Raw genomic sequence first — 18,925 nt, forward strand, 5'->3', positions numbered from 1 at the left:
TGACGCACAACTGTCACCATCATTACGCTCACCTGGACTCTATCACTTCCCTGAACACCTTCCCTATATATGTCACTCCCTTTGGTTCCTTCCACAGGTGTCATTATTTCTGTTTCTGTGTCGTGTCGTGTCTGTTTGTGTTTTCTTGTTTTGTATTATGTTACGTTTATTTATTAAAACACTCACTCCCTGAACGTGATCCCGACTCTCAGGGCACATCGTAACAGGGAGTCTTGTAACAGCAAGATCATTACACAGGTGCACCTTGTGCTGGGGACAATAAAAGGCCAATCTAAAATGTGCAGTTTTGTCACACAAAAAAAAATGCCACAGATGTCTCAAGTTTTGAGGGAGTGTGAAATTGGCATGCTGCACCTCTTCCGGCGCTGATAGAGATGGCCGCCTCGCTTTGCGTTCCTAGGAAACTATGCAGTATTTTATTTTTTTTACTTGTTATATCTTACATTGGTACCCCAGGTAATCTTAGGTTTTATTACATACAGTTATTACAGAAGCTATTGGATATAAGAGCAACGTCAATTCACCATCATTACGACCAGGAATACAACTTTCCCGAAGCGGATCCTCTGTTTTGCCCACCACCCAGGACAATGGATCAGATCCCAGTCGGCCAACCAAAACAACGACGCCATAAAAGGGGCAGGCGATCTTCTGGTCAGGCTCTCCAGGCTCTAGAGACGGGCACATCGCTCACTGCTCCTGAGCATACTACTCGCCAATGTCCAGTCTCTTGACAACAAGGTAGATGAAATCCGAGCACGGGTAGCATTCCAGAGAGACATAGGAAACATTCTGTAATGTTCTTTGCTTCACGGAAACATGGCTCACTCGAGACACGCTATCAGAGTTGGTAAAGCCAGCTGGTTTCTTCACACATCGCGCTGACAGAAACAAGCATCTTTCTGGTAAGAAGAAGGATGGGGGTGGGGGGGGGGGGTATTGCCTTATGATTAACGAGATGTGGTGTGATCATAACAACAACATACAAGTCCTTCTGTTCACCTGACTTAGAATTCCTTACAATCAAATGTCAACCGCATTATCTACCATGAGAATTCTCTTCGATTATAATCACAGTCGTTTATTTTCCCCCCCAAGCAGACACATCGATGGCCCTGAACAAACTTAATTTGACTATGTAAACTGGAAACCACATAGCCTGAGGCTGCATTCATTGTAGCTGGGGATTTTAACAAGGCTAATCTGCAAACAAGACTCCCTAAATTCTATCAGCATATTGATTGTGCAACCAGGGCTGGTAAAACCCTGGATCATTGTTATTCTAACTTATTCTAACCGCCCTCCTTTCAGAAAAGCTGACCACGACTCCATTTGGTTGCTCCCAGCCTATAGACAGAGACTAAAACAGGTCTGTTCAACGCTGGTCCGACCAATCTGATTCCACGCTTCAAGATTGCTTTGACCACGTGGACTGGGATATGTCACAGGAAGGCCATAAAGATCATCAAGGACATCAACCACCCGATCCACTGCCTGTTGACCCCGCTATCATCCAGAAGGCAGGCCAGTACAGGTGCATCAAACCAGGGACCGAGAGACTGAAAAACAGCTTCCATCTCAAGGCCATCAGACTGTTAAACAGCCACCACTAACATTGAGTGGCTGCTGCCAACATACCGACTCAACTCCAGCCACTTTAATAATGTATAAAATTGATGAAAAAAATGTGTCACTAGCCACTTTAAACAATGCCACTTCATATAATGTTTACATACCCTACATTTCTCATCTCATATGTATATACTGTACTCGATACCATCTACTGCATCTTGCCTATGCCGTTCTGTACCATCACTCATGTACATGTACATATTCTTAATTCCTTTACACTTGTGTGTATAAGGTAGTTGTTGTGAAATTGTTAGGTTAGATTACTCATTGGTTATTACTGCATTGTCGGAACTAGAAGCACAAGAATTTCGCTACACTCGCATTAACATTTGCATGTGACAAATAAATTTTTATTTTATTTTGATTTGACTGCAAGAATGTCCGCCAGAGCTGTTGCTAGAGAATTTAATGTTAATTTCTCTACAATGTCGTTTTAGAAAATTTGGCAGTACGTCCAACCCAGTAGGGGCTCCTTATAGGAGGAAGGGAGAGAGAGAGAAAGTGAGAAAATATATATATTTCATTGTATTGTTCCCCTTTTACTTAGCTAGCGAATGCAGCTTGCTAGTTTAGCCTACTTAAACAGAGAGGGATGCTATGTTAGCTAGCTGGCTATGGCTATCCAACGCTGGAACTCTTCTAAGTCAAGCTAAGCTTTTGGTTTTATTAATTTATTGCCACCTAGGCCAACTGCTAAACTGCTTGATAACTGTAATGCAGAATTGTAGCAGGTTTACTAATGCGTTAGTTCTAGTAGATATGTTGACTACGTATGATGTTAGCTAATATGGTTACGATGTAGAAAGTGAACTGTGTTTGCGTGTGATCAGGAGTATATTCATTTCGCAGATTCTGTTAAAAAGCGTTACTTAAACGGAAGCAAACAGGGATAAACATACCTGAATTTGTCCAATAGAAACTCTCGTTTGCAACTGTTGGACTAATAATTACACACTAGATAATCTAGATGCAGGCAAAGCGATATTGAATCTGTCACCTTGATTACTCAAAATGTTCCTCTCATCCTGTGCATGTGAACTTTCATTCATAAGCATAAGATTGTAGCAACCTCATGATAGATATTTGAGTATCATTTAGTAGCCTAAACCTCGATGTTACAGTGAGCTGGGTGAATGGAAAATGAATGACAGTCATCCAATATGCTGTAACAGAAATAAGGCCATGCTCATAACAAAAAAAAATGTCCTTCCTCATCTTAAACGTCACCGACCGTCACTGGTCCAACCGGGCCTCACAACCGCAGACCATGTAACCGTGTAACCTGCGAGATTGTCTGAGACCAGCCACCCAGACAGCTGATGAAACTGTGAGTTTGCACAACCAAAGAATTTTTGCAAAAACTGCCAAAAACCGTCTCAGGGAAGCTCATGTGCGTGCTCCTTGTCCTCACCAGTGTCTTGACCTGACTGCAGTTTGGCGTTGTAACTGACTTCAGTGGGCAAATGCTCAACTTCGATGGCACAGGCACGCTGGAGAAGTGTGCTCTTCACAGATTAATCCCGTTTTCAACTGTACAGATGGGCAGATGGCAGATGCTGATGTCAATGTTGTGAACAGAGTGCCCCATGGTGGCAGTGGGGTTATGGTATGGGCAGGCATAAGCTACGGACAACGAACACAATTGTTGTGTCAATTGTCGTGTCATTAATCTGCTGCCATCACCTCATTTTTAGCATGATAATGCACGGCAACATGTCGCAAGGATTGTACAAAATTCCTGGAAGGTGAAAATGGTCACCCATTGAGCAAGTTTGGGATGCTCTGGATCGACTTGTGGTGGTCACACCAGATACTAGCTGTTTTTCTGAAAAACCTGAAAGGTCTGTGCATGGCCCTGGTAGTTACTGTACACATGTGGAATAAACTTCAGCAAGTGAATGTGTAATTACACATTTCTTGTTCCAATTGTGTAATACCCGATTCCGCAACAACCCTATTACCATGTAAATGGCATAGTAAAACGTATGTAACTATTATGTTGTTAACACAGTTATTACTGTGTTAGTTCCATAATAATAAGGGCAACTTAATATAAAGTGTTACCTAATTTCATAATCCCAAATTGAACCTCCACAGCACCACATGGGCTTCATACTACTGTTAATACTTTATTGTTTCGATTATTATTATTATTTTATCTATGACATAATGATAATGAAAAACAATTGAAGTTACTTTCATCACTTCATACGGTCAGGTCATGTTTGGATAATGTATCAGCCTTTAATTGTGAGTGAGAGTCGTACCTATTTCTCATCTCTTCTAACCTTCCACCCACTAATGATGAGTTAGTGATGTTGTTATTGTTGCTGCTGTTGAGCATTGGTCTCGCCCCTTAACTGTAACTGGCTTCCTTTGTTTGCTGTACCATGTGATTTTTCTCCTTCAGCTCAGGCAGACTGCACTCCCCTCCCCCATCATCTTCACTCTCCTTCCCTCTCATCTCATCTCTCTCTCACTCTTGCTCTCCCACTCCCTCTTGGATGGTTTGCTCTCGTTTTCCATCCCTCATCACTGCTCTGCTGCTCATGCCGTTTTCAGGCTCCCTCCCCCACACAAGCTGTGTGTGTGTGTGTGTGTGTGTGTGTGTGTGTGTGTGTGTGTGTGTGTGTGTGTGTGTGTGTGTGTGTGTGTGTGTGTGTGTGTGTGTGTGTGTGTGTGTGTGTGTGTGTGTGTGTGTGTGTGTGTGTGTGTGTGTGTGTGTGTTAAACAGGGAATTCAAATCAAATCAAATGTTATTGGTCACATACCCGTGATTAGCAGATGTTATTGCGGGTGTAGCTTCTAGCTCCGTCAAGTGCAGCAATATCTAACAAGTAATATCTAACAAATTACACAACATATACCCAATACACATAAATCTATGTAGGAATGAATTAAGACTATATGTATATGGACGAGTGATGTCAGAGCATAATGGACTAAGATACAATAGAATAGTATAGAATACAGTATATACATATGAGATGAGTAATGCAAGATATGTAAATATGATTAAGTGAATGAGATACAATAGAATAGTATAGAATACAGTATATACATATGAGATGAGCAATGCCAGATATGTAACCATTATTAAAGGGTCTAGTGTTCCATTCCTTAAAGTGGCCAGTGATTTCTAGTCTATGCCTATATGCAGCAGCTTTAAATGTGCTAGTGATGGCTGTTTAACAGTGTAATGGCCTTGAGATAGAAGCTGTTTTTCAGTCTCTCGGTCCCAGCTTTTATGCACCTTTACTGACCTCGCATTCTGGATGATAGCGGGGTGAACAGGCAGTGGATCGGGTGGTTGATTTCCTTGATGATCTTTTTGGCCTTCCTGTGATATCGGGTGCTCTAGGTGTCTTGGAGGGTGGGTAGTTTGCCCCCGGCTGGGCTGACCACACCACCTTCTGGAGAGCCTTGCGGTTGCGGGCAGTGCAATTGCCGTACCAGGCGTTGATATAGCCCGACAGAATGCTTTCAATAATAAGAAGCATTCACTTCTGTAGGGTAGGGGGCAGCATTTGGAATTTTGGGTGAAAAGCATGCCCAAACTAAACTGCCTTCTACTCGAGCCCAGAAGATAGGATATGCATATTAGTAGATTTGGATAGAAAACACTCCAGAGTTTCCAAAACTGTTAAAATAATGTCTGTGAGTATAACAGAACTGATTTGGCAGGCGAAAACCTGAGAAAAATCCATTCAGGAAGTAGGATTTTTTTTGTTTGTTGTAGTTTTTCTATTCAATACCATAACAGTATCCATTGACTTAGGACTCAAATTGCAGTTCATATGCCTTCCACTAGATGTCAACAGTCTTTAGAAATGGTTTCAGGCTTGTATTCTGAAAAATAAAGGAGTAAGAGCAGTCTGAATGAGTGGACCCTGACGTGTCAGAGCTTTTTCATGCGCACGACCAGAGAGAATGCCTTTCTTGTTTACCTTTTTTACCTTTTATATTGATGGTTGCCAGGTGTGTGTAATGTGGGTTGTTGCTGGATATTAAGCGGGAACTCACATTGATCCAGAGCATCCAAACATGCTCAATCAGTGACATCTCTGGTGAGTATGCAGGCCATGGAAGAACCGGGCCATTTTCAGCTTCCAGGAATGTTGTACAGATCTTTGAGACATGGGGCTGTGCATTATCATGCTGAAACATGAGGTGATGGAGGTTGATGAATTGCACGACAATGGGCCTCAGGATCTCGTCATTGATAAATGCAATTGTGTTCGTAGTGTATGCCTGCCTGACCATACCATAACCTCACCGGGATTATGTGGCACATGGGGTACTCTGTTAACAACGTTGACATCAGCAAACCGCTCGCCATCTGCCCTGTAGCGGTATAAACGGGATTAATTTGTAAAGAGCACATGTCTCCAGCGTGCCAGTGGCTATCAAAGGTGAACATTTGCCCACTGAAGTCAGCCACGATGCCGAACTGCAGTCAGGTCAAGACCCTGCTGAGGACGACAAGCACACAGATGAGCTTCCCTGAGACGGTTTCTGACAGTTTCTGCAGAAAATCTTCGGTTGTGCAAACCAACAGTTTCATTAGCTGTCCAGGTGGCTTGTCACTGACAATCCTGCAGTTGAAGAAGTCAGATGTTGAGGTCCTGGGGTGGCGTGGTTAAACATGGTCTGCTGTTGTGAGACCTGTTGGACATACTACCAAATTCCCTAAAATGACATTGAATGCTGCTGATGGTAGAGAAATTAACATTCAATTCTCTGGCAACAGCTCTGGTGGACATCCCTGTAGTCAGCATGCCAATTGCATGCTCCCTCAACTTGAGGCATCTGTGGCATTGCGTTGTGTGACAGAACTGCACAGTGTCGTGGAAATTTCCTCTATTTACCAAATCATGAGAGCAAACCACACACAAGTCAGAGTTAGTTATCACAAAGTCCATCTTTAATTATATGAGCTCTATCACAACCCTGTGACTCTCAGATCAATTCAATGTCTATCAATGAATTCTCTGAGAGTCCCTTCCACATTGCAACTGAGATCCTTTAATAGCAAAAACACACATTATTGTTCAGCTTTATCTCCTAAACTATGGTCTTTTCTCAAACTCAGAACCATAAACCAATCCTCCATATCAACAGGCATATATCAAATCCATCCCATCTTGACAAGATCACAGAGACACACTGACTGGCACACAGACATTGTGGAGCCAAGAGATACACGCTTGACCTCTCCCCTCTCTCCGGCCCAAGCAACTTAGTCTTGACATAGAACAGATACTGCAATCCCGCCACAGTAATTATACAAAAACAACATTCTGATGAGAAGTAACTTACAAACATATGATGAATATAAAACATCTTACCTATGTTACCAACCAATTCTGATTATTCCCCAACAACAGTTTAGAGTGGCCTTTAATTGGAGGAGGAGAAATGCTCACTAACAGGGTTGGAAACTAATTTGTGCACAACATTTTAGAGAAATAAGCATTTTTGTGCATATGGAACATTTCGGGAACTTTTATTTCAGCTCATGAAACGTGGGACCAACACTTTCCATGTTGCGTTTGTATTTTATTTTATTTTGGGGGGACAAACAGCTGACTGAAGACGGGACGGCCGGGCATACATGCGGTTGAGTCATTGACATTGACTTTTAACGTGATGAAACTTGGTTTCTTCTTGCTGACGGTTGCCTTCGTTGCACCGCCCCTCCCTGCAGCAACAGCACACATGCATATAACAAACTGAATGAATAGCACAGGCTTGGAACCTGTCCATACCATAATATTTTAAAGTAGTGTCCTTTTAAAAAATAATAATACTTTGCCTTGGACCATTTTGTATTGGTACAAACATATGTAGATAGCTAGTTATTTAGCCATTTAATGTGTCCCTGTCACTTAACTTGGGGTTTGATTAGCTTGCTAGTCGATTAGTCGATTACTCATGGGTACACTTGCTGTAAAATAGGGGTAGGGTTGTAGAGAATCGAAGGACCATGAATGTAATAAGATATCTTAGGTGCTGGCTTAAGGCCGGTAGCAATCACTACAGAATGTCCAGTCAGAACTAGGATGAAGCGGGTGTCCAGGTTCGGGGGAGTCTAATGGAAGAAGATGTCCACATTCACACATCACACACACATCTGACCACTCATGGTTCAGATAACCTAGAATCATGTCAACTGACATTAACTATGGTTAATTAAACATCAGACATACAGGGATTTAGTCCACAGGAGGAAAAGTTCAGCAGGAGGGAAAACTGTGGAAGTGCTCATCAGGACGGGGAAAGCACGTTTCTGACCACACAGCGTGCTGGGGTCATAGACCAACAGAAACTGAAGTCCCGGGAATTAAGGCTGCTGATAGGCTGAATGAGATGTGATGATAAGTATTTGGCGTGACTTTGATCAATAAGACACTAACAAAAGTAAGGGTCCTCTGAATGGGAGACAAAACTGCCCGACTAGAGCTAACCATAAAGGATGGCCAAAATCAGATGACTGTTTTAACACTTGCAAAGGCTGCCTGGTATTGTGATGCAATAATTTCCATAGTAATGTAGAATGTTAATTCGAATGATGCAATGGAATGTATTTTTTGAAATGTCAGTTGAGTTGAATCAACAAATCACAGCACATATTGGTGGGTACACTTCCTTCTTTCACTTCCTGCTTTGCTCCTTGCACTGGCCACCAGTCCACCTATTATGCCATCCTTGACATGAATGGGGACACCTATTCTATTCATTCTATTTATATCGCAGCACATGCAGTCAGGAGCGTTGTAGAGGAGAAAATGTGTCTTTATTTTTTTTAAATGCTGTCGAACTGTTATTTCGGTGACCCTGGTATTTTGTATTTATTATTATGCCAAAGCAGCAGCTACTCTTCCTGGGGTCCAGCAAAATTAAGGTGTTTTATACCATTTTAAAACATTACAATTACATTCACAGATTTCACAACACACTGTGTGCCCTCCACCACTACCACATATCTACAGTACTAAATCCATGTGTATGTATACAGTAGTAAATATGTTATCATATGTGTGTGTGTCTGTGTGTGTGTATGCATGTGCCTGTGCCAATGTTTGTGTTGCTTCACAGTCCCCGCTGTTCCATAAGGTGTTTATCAATCTGTTTTTGTAAATCTAATTTTACTGCTTGCGTCAATTACTTGATGTGGAATAGAGTTCCATGTAGTCATGGCTCTATGTACTACTGTGTGCCCCCTATAGTCTGTTCTGGACTTGGGGAATGTGAAGAGACTTCTTATGGCATGTCTTGTGGGGTATGCATGGGTGTCTGAGCTGTGTGCCAGTAGTTTAGACAGACAGCTCGGTGCATTCAACATGTCAAGACCTCTCATAAATAAAAGTAGTGAGGAATTCAATCTCTCCTCCACTTTCAGCCAGGAGAGAATGACATGCATATTATTAATATTAGCTCTCTGTGTACATCCAAGGACCAGCTGTTCTGAGCCAATTCCTTTTTTGTGGCACCTGACCACACGACTGAACAGTAGTCAAGGTGTGACAAAACTAGGGCCTTTAAGTCCTGCCTTGTTGATAATGTTGTTAAGAAGGCAGAGCACCACTTTATTATAGACAGACTTCTCCCCATATTAGCTACTATTTCATCAATGTGCTTTGACCATGAGAGTTTACAATCTAGTGTTACTCCAAGCAGTTTAGTCATCTCAATTTGCTCAATTTCCAGATTATTTATTACAAGATTTAGTTGAGGTTTAGGGTTTAGTGAGTGTTTTGTTCCAGTTTTAGAAATATTTAGGGATTACTTACTCCTTGCCACTGTAACGGCGTTCTTCTGTCGAAAGAGAGTCGGACCAAAATGCGGCGTGGTAGTTACTCATGTTCTTTAATGAAAAAACAACGATACATTAAATAACTATATATACAAAAACAACAAACGGAACTATACAGCCTGTCTGGTGAACACTAACACAGAGACAGGAACAATCACCCACGAAATACACAGTGAAACCCCGGCTACCTAAATATGGTTCCCAATCAGAGACAACGAGAATCACCTGACTCTGATTGAGAACCGCCTCAGGCAGCCAAACCTATGCTACACCCCTACTCAGCCGCAATCCCAATGCCTACAAAACCCCAATATGAAATACAACAAAATAAACCCATGTCACACCCTGGCCTGACCAAATATATAACAAAAACACAAAATATTATGACCAAGGCGTGACAGCCACCCACTCTGAAACTAACTGCAGCTCTTTGTTGAGTGTTGCAGTCATTTCAGTTGCTGTAGTAGCTGAAGTGTATAATGTTGAGTCATCCGCATACATAGAAACTCTGGCTTTACTCAAAGTCAGTGGCATGTCACTATAATATAAAAAAAAAGTAAAGCAAGGGGCCTAAACAGCTACCCTGGAGAATTCCTGATTCTAACTGGATTATATTTGATTATATTTGATTTCCATTAAAGGACACCCATTCTGTTAGACAAGTAACTCTTTATCCACATTATAGCTGGGGTGTAAAAGCCATAACACATATGTTTTTCCAACAGCAGACTATGATCGATAATATCAAAAGCAGCACTGAAGTCTAACAAGGCAGCCCCCACAATCATTTTATCAGCCAATCATCAGTAATTTGTGTAAGCTTGTTGAATGTCCTTCCCTAGAAGCATGCTGAAATTCTGTTGTCAATTTATTTACTGTAAAATAGCATTGTATCTGGTCAATTTTTTTTACAGAAGTTTACTTAGGGTTGGTAACAGGCTGATTGGTCGGCGATTTGAGCCAGTAAATGGGGCTTTACTATTCTCGGGTAGCGGAATGACTTTAGTTTCCCTCCAGGCCTGAGGGCCCACGCTCTCTCACGCTTAAATTGAGGATGTGACAAATAGGAGTGTCAATATCATTTGCTATTATCCTCAGTAATTTTCCATCTAGATTGTCAGACACTGGTGGCTTGTCATTGTTGATAGACAACAATAGTTTTTTAACCTCTTCCACACTGACTTTATAGAATTCAAAAGTACAATTATTGTCTTTCATAATTTGGTCCGATATACTTAGATGGTAGTGTCAGCGTTTGTTGCTGGCATGTCATCCCTAGGTTTGCTTATCTTTCCAGTGAAAAAGTAATTAAAGTAGTTTGCAATATCAGTGGGCTTTGTGATGAATGAGCCATTTGATTCAATAAATAAGAGGCTGGCTTTTTTCCACAAATTTTATTTAAGGTGTCCCAAAGCTTTTTACTATCATTCTTTATATAATGTATCTTTGTTTCATAGTGTAGTTTATTTTTCTTTAGTTTAGTTACACGATTTCTTAATTTGCAGTACATTTGGCAATCAGTTGGGCTGCCAGACTTATTTGCCATACCTTTGCCTCATCCCTCTCAATCATACAATTTTTCAATTCCTCATCAATCCAAGGGGATGTAACAGTTTTTACAGTCATTCTCTTAATGGGTGCGTGCTTATTAGTAACTGGAATAAGTAGTTTCATAAATGCGTCTGGTTGCTCCTCATTACACACCACAGACCAGCAAATATTCTTTACATCATCATCATCATCATCATAAAACTTTTTGTATGACCTCTTATACACTATATTAGGCACAGCCTTCCTAAATATGGCTATTATATTGTGAAGCTTATCAGAAGTAGACTTACTCGTGTTATTTACATTGGAGCTGATAGTGCAGGGTGAGCTGCATAAAGTAGTCTTCCTACTATTGCACACCACCTCCGTGCTGACAGTGTAACTCTGGTTTATAGGCTCATGATTACTGCTTACAATAGCTGTAGGATAAACAGATGTATTCGGTGCAATTAGGGGTACATAAATTAAATGACTTACATTGTGTTTGCCAATGCCCCTAACATCATGTACATTTGATGCAGCATTATGACGACTCATTGTCACAATGGTAGGGATTAACTGAGATTAACTTGGATCATTTACCAGTCATTGTTTCAACGCAGCCTTGAAATGCATGGACAGAGTCCAGGAGCCAAGATGATTTGGATGGACTCCGTCATTCCTGTAGAGTATCTTCTGTTTCCAGAAGTTGTCAAAGTTATCAATAAAAGTGACTCCAGCAGAGCTACAGTAGTCTTTTAGCCAGATGTGTAATGCCAGCATTCTGATGAATTTTTTCACACCCGGCGGCTCAACAATGATACTGGACCTGAAATGATTGGTATTTTTTTGTAGTCTGAATGAAGCTGAGTAGAAATGTGGAGGAGAGAGGATCTGCTATGAACGTAATTAGACAAGAGGACGGCAAAGAGTCACAGCCTTTTCCACTGGGTCAGGGACCAGACAGCCCAAAAACGACCACCTTGTTGGAGAGAATCGTCTTTACCTTCTTTGTGTTGTTACTGGCCCTTTTCCAATACCTCAGAAACAATAAGCCCACTGAAGCCTGTCCAAATTACTTACTGTCTGTTTTTCCTGGTATGGGGGATAAGGAACCCATTGTCTTGGTTTGTGGTGGCTTCATGCTACTGACATTGCCTGTGTGTTGAGCTTTAATGATGCTGTAGTAATTGTTGTATAATGGTACTGGTGAATTATTTAATTTGAGTCATTTCCCCTGAGCTTCAGTTGAAAGTGTTCTACATGCACATATACACAGGCACGCACGCAGCACGCACACACAAACACACGCACACACTTACACACAGAGTATTCGGAGGCTTTGAGACTCCATTATCAGAGGGAGGTTGTAGTACATTTGCTCTGGACTGGCTAAATGAGACCCAAGATGAAAGCAAGGTTTTGTTCCTCAGTGCAATTACATACCAATTCAAATGAAATCCTATTAAGGTTTCTCATTGTTGATGATGTAATTGATCTTGTATGTTACCAGACCATACCTTCAGTTTTATAATTTTCAGTAAACAGATATGATTGTGTATAAATCACTAATAAAATGTCTTAAAAAAGAAAAACACCCTCAAAATCTAGACACCCAGCACCTTTCTTCTCACTTGACCGAATATTTACCAACGATTGATCGCTGTCAGGGGTGCAAAGGTCAAAAGGGGACCCCGTTTAAATGAATGGAGCTGGATGAAAACAAAACAATTGGATAACAAACTAAATTCAGTGTACAAAACAAATGCATTACAAATCATAGGGGTGCTAAGCCTAGTTAATGTTAAGCCTCTAAGGCTTGACTCCCTTGTGTTAACTTCTATATATCAGCTACCTTGTAGTGTTATTATTGGTGCTGGATCCCCTACAGAAAGCACAGACAGCCTGTGAAACCACCCTCTGTTAAAATAGTCATGACCAAAATGAGCTCAATTGAGGAGGGCCTTTTAAAGGGCCTTTTATACTGTGGCACGCAGTTAAAGGGGACCCTGCTTCCGCATCTGCTCTCTCCAACCGCCGTGCAGTGATTTTGTGGAAGGTTACGCAGTCACCTGTCTCTCGTGTTCTTTCTCCTCCACAGACATGGCTGAAGAACTATGGCTACCTGCTCCCCCACGACATCCGGACGTCGGACCTGCGGTCAGAGAAAGCCATGCAATCGGCAGTCGCTGCCATGCAGCGATTCTATGGCATCCCAGTGACTGGAATCCTGGATCAGACCACCATAGAGTGAGTGTCGTGGTCACTTTCTCATTAGCTTTAAAGGGGTAATTTACATAAAAATCAGATCCTCCTATACAAATGAGACATTTTGTTTGATTTCACTATTATGCATTGTCCTACTACACTTTTTGAAATACTTACTGACTTGCCATGCTGTCTGTATTTTGGCCATAATCAGTACAGGACCATGGTGATAAATCAATTTCACGGTTGGATCAATACATTTAAATAAACGGTTATTTTGTTACGTTACAGCCTTATTCTAAAATGGATTCAATTGTATTTTTCCTCATTAATCTACACACAATACCTCATAATGACAAAGCAAAAACTGGTTGTTAAATTTTGGCAAATGTATTAAAAATAAAGAACTTAAATATTACATTTACAAGAGTATTCAGACCCTTTACTCAGTACTTTCTGGAAGCACCTTTGGCAGCGATTACAGCCTCGAGTCTTCTTGGGTATGACACTACAAGCTTGGCACACCTATATTTGGGGAGTTCCTCCCATTCTTCTCTGTAGATCCTTTCAAGCTCTGTCAGGTTGGATGGGGAGCGTCTCTTCAGAGATGTTAGATTGGGTTCAAGACCGGGCTCTGGCTGGGCCACTCAACAACATTCAGAGACTTATCCCAAATCCACTCCTGCGTCGTCTTGGCTGTGTGCTTAGGGACGTTGTCCTGTTGGAAGATAAACCTTCACTCCAGTCTGTGGTCCTGAGAGCAGGATTTCATCAAGGAACTCTCTGTACATTGCACTGTTCATTGTTGCCTCGATCCTGACTAATCTGTGGTCCTTCTGTGGCTCAGTTGGTAGAGCATGGCGCTTGTAACGCCAGGGTAGTGGGTTCGATTCCCGGGACCACCCATACGTAGAATGTATGCACACATGACTGTAAGTCGCTTTGGATAAAAGCGTCAGCTAAATGGCATATATTATTATTATTATATTACCAGTCCCTGCCGCTGAAAAACATCCCCACAGCATGATGCATCTACCACCACGCTTCACCATAGGGATGGTGCCAGATTTCCTCCAGATGTGATGCTTGGCATTTAGGACAAAGAGTTCAATCTTGGTTTCATCAGACCAGAGAATCTTGTTTCTCATGGTCTGAGAGTCCTTTGGGTGCCTTTTGGCAATTTCAAAGCAGGCTGTCATGAGCCTTTTACTGAGGAGTGGCTTCCGTCTGGCTACTCTACCATAAAGGCCTGATTGGTGGAGTGCTGCAGAGATGGTTGTCCTTCTAGAAGGTTCTCCCATCTCCACAGAGGCACCTAGAGCTCTGTCAGAGTGACCATCGGGTTCTTGGTGACCTCCCTGACCAATGCCCTTCTCCCCTGATTGCTCAGTTTGACCTGGCGGCCAGCTCTAGGAAGAGTCTTGGTGGTTCCATTTAAGAATGATGGAGGCCATTGTGTTCTTGGGGGAACTTCAATGCTGCAGACATTTTTTGTAACCCTTCCCCAGATCTGTGCCTCAACACTGTCTCGGAGCTCTACAGACAATTCCTTCAACCTCTTCGGTTGGTTTTTGCTCTGACATGCACTGTCAACTGTGGGACCTTATATAGACAGGTGTGTGCTTTTCCAAATCATGTCCAATCAATTGAATTTACCACAGGTGGACTCCAATCAAGTTGCTGAAACATTTCAAGGAGCATCAATGGAAATAGGATGCACCGGAGCTCAATTTCGAGTCTGATAGCAAAGGGTCTGAATACTTATGTAAATTTTTTTTATTTTTTATATGTAATACATTTGCCAACATTTTTAAAAACCTGTTTTTGTTTTGTCATTATGGGGTATTGTGTGTAGGTTGCTGAGGGAAAACAAATATTTAATCAATTTAGAATAAGGCTGTAACTTAACAAAATGTGGAAAATACTTTCCGAAGGCACGTTATACTTTAGGTGTGTAATTATGTATTTGGGGTTGTGTCCCATTCTCTAAAGGTGGATGAGGAAACCTCGATGTGGCGTACCTGACCACCCCCACATCAGCCGGCGGAGGCGGAATAAACGCTACGCCCTGACGGGACAGAAATGGAGAGACAGAAAGATCTCTTACAGGTACAGTTCATTTTTCTCTCTTTGCTTTGGGACATTTCAGTGTGTATGGCTTTGAAAAGGCTTGGGTGGATCGTGTTCAAACCTTTCCCATGGTTCTTCTTTTGTCTGTGCTGCTCTGTTGTTTTCTTGACAAATCAAATTAAGGGTTTAACTCCCCCTGAGAGGTGATTCACTCTAAGAACAGCTGTGTTTCCGTGGTATTACTTTAAGGAGATACTACACATGTGGAGTATTTGTAAATTGCAGTTCTGACCTCAACAATGTGCTACTAATATGGAATTATTTTTATAGTGAACGAAAATATAAATGCAACAAGCAACAACGCTCCTTCAAAACTTAAGACATCTGTTGCATTTTGTTGTGTGACAAAACTGAACATTTCAGAGTGGCCTTTTATTGTCCCCAGCACAAGATGCACCTGTGTAATGAAAATGCTATTTATTCAGCTTCTTGATATGCCACACCTGTCAGGTGGATGGATTATCTTGATAAAGGAGAAATGCTCATTAACAGGGATGTAAACAAATTTGTGCACAACATTTGAGAGAAATATGCTTTTTGTGCATATGGAACATTTCGGGATCTTTTATTTCAGCTCATGAAACATGGAACCAACACTTTTCATGTTGCATTTGTATTTTTGTTCAGTATATATATATATACTATCATGACTGCTAACAGCTACACAAAGCCTACATCGTTGTCACCTCATAGTCAACATACACTAAATGAGCAAAAGTATGTGGACACTCGTCGAAAATCTCATTCCAAAATCATGGGCGTTAATGTGGAGTTGGTGCACCATTTGCTGCTATAGCAGCCTACACTCTTCTGGGAATGCTTTACACTAGATATTGGAACATTGTTGTGGGGACTTGCTTCCATTCAGCCACAAGAGCATTAGTGAGGTCGGTGACTGATGTTGGGCGATTAGGCCTGGATCACAGTCGACATTCCAATTCATCCCAAAGGTATTCAATGGGGTAAAGGTCAGGGCTCTCTGCAGGCCAGTTAAGTTGTTCCACACCGATCTCAACAAACCATTTTTTTATAGACCTCGCTTTGTGCATAGGGGCATTGTTATGCTGAAGCAGGAACAGACCTTGCACAAACTGTTGCCATAAAGTTGGAAGTGCAGAATGTCATTGTATGCTATAGCGTTAAGATTTCCATTGACTAGAACTAAGGGGAATAGCCCGAATCATGAAAAACAGCCACAGACCATTATTCCTCCTCCACCAAACTTTACACTTGACACGATGCATTGGGGCAGGTAGCATTCTCCTGGCATCCACCAAACCCAGATTAATCCGTCGGACTTCCAGATATTGAAGCGTGATTCATCACTCCAGAGAACGCTTTTCTGCTGCTCCAGAGCTTGCTGATGTTAATGAGTGTTGCAACCAAGGACTGGCCATTTTTACACGCCACGCGCTTCAGCACCTGTTCTGTGAGCTTGTGTGGCCTACCACTTTGCGGCTGATCCGATGTTGCTCCTAGACGTTTCCACTTCACAATAACGGCACTTACAGGAAGCTCTAGCAGGCCAGGAATATGACAAACTGACATCCTCATCCCTTGACAGTGCCACATTGAAAGTCACAGAGCTATCCAGTACTGCCAATGTTTGTCTATGGAGATTGCATGGCTGTATGCTCAATTTTATACACTTGTCAGCAACGGGTGTGGCTAAAATGCCTGAATATATCAAGGCTCAGGAGAAGACTCAAATGCAGACAGTTTCGAAGTAAGTTAAATTTATTACAGAAACAGGGGGGCAGGCAAACGGCAGGTCAAGGGCAGGCAGATGTCAGTAGGCCAGAGCAGAGTCCGAAAGGTACAGAACGGCAGGAAGGGTCGGGTCATGGCAGGCAGGATGGTCAAAACCGGGAAAGCTAGAAAACAGGAACTAGAGAAAGACAGGAGCACGGGGAAACCGCTGGTAGGCTTGACAAAACAACACAAACTGGCAACAGACAAACAGAGTACACAGGTATAAGTACACTGGGGATAATGTGGAAGATAGGCAACACCTGGAGGGGGGAGGAGACAAGCACAAAGACAGGTGAAACAGATCAGGGTGTGACAGAATCCACTAATTTGAGGTGGTGTCCATATCCTTTTGTGTGTGTATATATATATATATATATTGTAGTTTTTGGACCAAAGGTAGCTTTCATGCCCGTGATCCATTTGTTGTCCCTCAGTGATGGGCTCCAAGATGGCTGTGTATGATAGACTGAGATCTGGGTTTGCTGGCCTCCTGTCTTGACAAGTTTATGGTTTGTTTATGGAATACATGTATATTTTACTATAAGCATATGCTACCTTATTTTTCATCCTAGTCAGGACCTGCTCCTGTGTTTCTGATTAAATCTGTCAAGAATATTAAACATATCTGCTCCATAAGGAAGATGCTGCCGCTGAGACACCCAGACATCCCATTTAGCGGACCCACCATTACTGTACATTTCTACTCATCTATTTATTAATCTATCTTCTGTTGTTTTTCCATATCAACATTCCGGCCTACACATTTTTTTTGTGCTATATTTTCAGTTCAATTTATGCAATCCGGCAACACTTGCTGAAATTCTTCCTCAAGACAGGGACATAAACAAATATTGTCTTGTGAAGTAGAAGCAGATTAAGATGAAATCTCGCGTCTTGTGACGGCCGGCCGCCCAACAACCTGCCCGCTTGACCCTATCCCCTCCTCTCTTCTCCAGACCATTTCCGGAGACCTTCTCCCTTACCTCACCTCGCTCATCAACTCATCCCTGACCGCTGGCTACGTCCCTTCCGTCTTCAAGAGAGCGAGAGTTGCACCCCTTCTGAAAAAACCTACACTCGATCCCTCCGATGTCAACAACTACAGACCAGTATCCCTTCTTTCTTTTCTCTCCAAAACTCTTGAACGTGCCGTCCTCGGCCAGCTCTCCCGCTATCTCTCTCAGAATGACCTTCTTGATCCAAATCAGTCAGGTTTCAAGACTAGTCATTCAACTGAGACTGCTCTTCTCTGTATCACGGAGGCGCTCCGCACCGCTAAAGCTAACTCTCTCTCCTCTGCTCTCATCCTTCTAGACCTATCGGCTGCCTTCGATAATGTGAACCATCAGATCCTCCTCTCCACCCTCTCCGAGTTGGGCATCTCCGGCGCGGCCCACGCTTGGATTGCGTCCTACCTGACAGGTCGCTCCTACCAGGTGGCGTGGCGAGAATCTGTCTCCTCACCACGCGCTCTCACCACTGGTGTCCCCCAGGGCTCTGTTCTAGGCCCTCTCCTATTCTCGCTATACACCAAGTCACTTGGCTCTGTCATAACCTCACATGGTCTCTCCTATCATTGCTATGCAGACGACACACAATTAATCTTCTCCTTTCCCCCTTCTGATGACCAGGTGGCGAATCGCATCTCTGCATGTCTGGCAGACATATCAGTGTGGATGACCGATCACCACCTCAAGCTGAACCTCGGCAAGACGGAGCTGCTCTTCCTCCCGGGGACTGCCCGTTCCATGATCTCGCCATCACGGTTGACAACTCCATTGTGTCCTCCTCCCAGAGCGCTAAGAACCTTGGCGTGATCCTGGACAACACCCTGTC

At 42.5% G+C, this 18,925-nt stretch overlaps 1 protein-coding gene across 2 annotated transcripts in view; it reads left to right on the top strand.

The window, feature by feature from the left end:
- mmp24 (matrix metallopeptidase 24) overlaps positions 1–18,925 on the top strand; it is a 69,594-nt gene that overhangs the window by 7,568 nt on the left and 43,101 nt on the right. For both annotated transcript variants that reach the window (XM_035778441.2, XM_035778442.2), the window contains exons 2-3: positions 13,101–13,249; positions 15,200–15,316. In XM_035778441.2, coding sequence (XP_035634334.1) covers positions 13,101–13,249; positions 15,200–15,316 — 266 coding nt within the window. The remainder of the gene's footprint in view (positions 1–13,100; positions 13,250–15,199; positions 15,317–18,925) is intronic.

This window comes from Oncorhynchus keta, chromosome 10 (assembly GCF_023373465.1).
Source record: "Oncorhynchus keta strain PuntledgeMale-10-30-2019 chromosome 10, Oket_V2, whole genome shotgun sequence".
NCBI classification, from domain to species: Eukaryota; Metazoa; Chordata; class Actinopteri; order Salmoniformes; family Salmonidae; genus Oncorhynchus; species Oncorhynchus keta.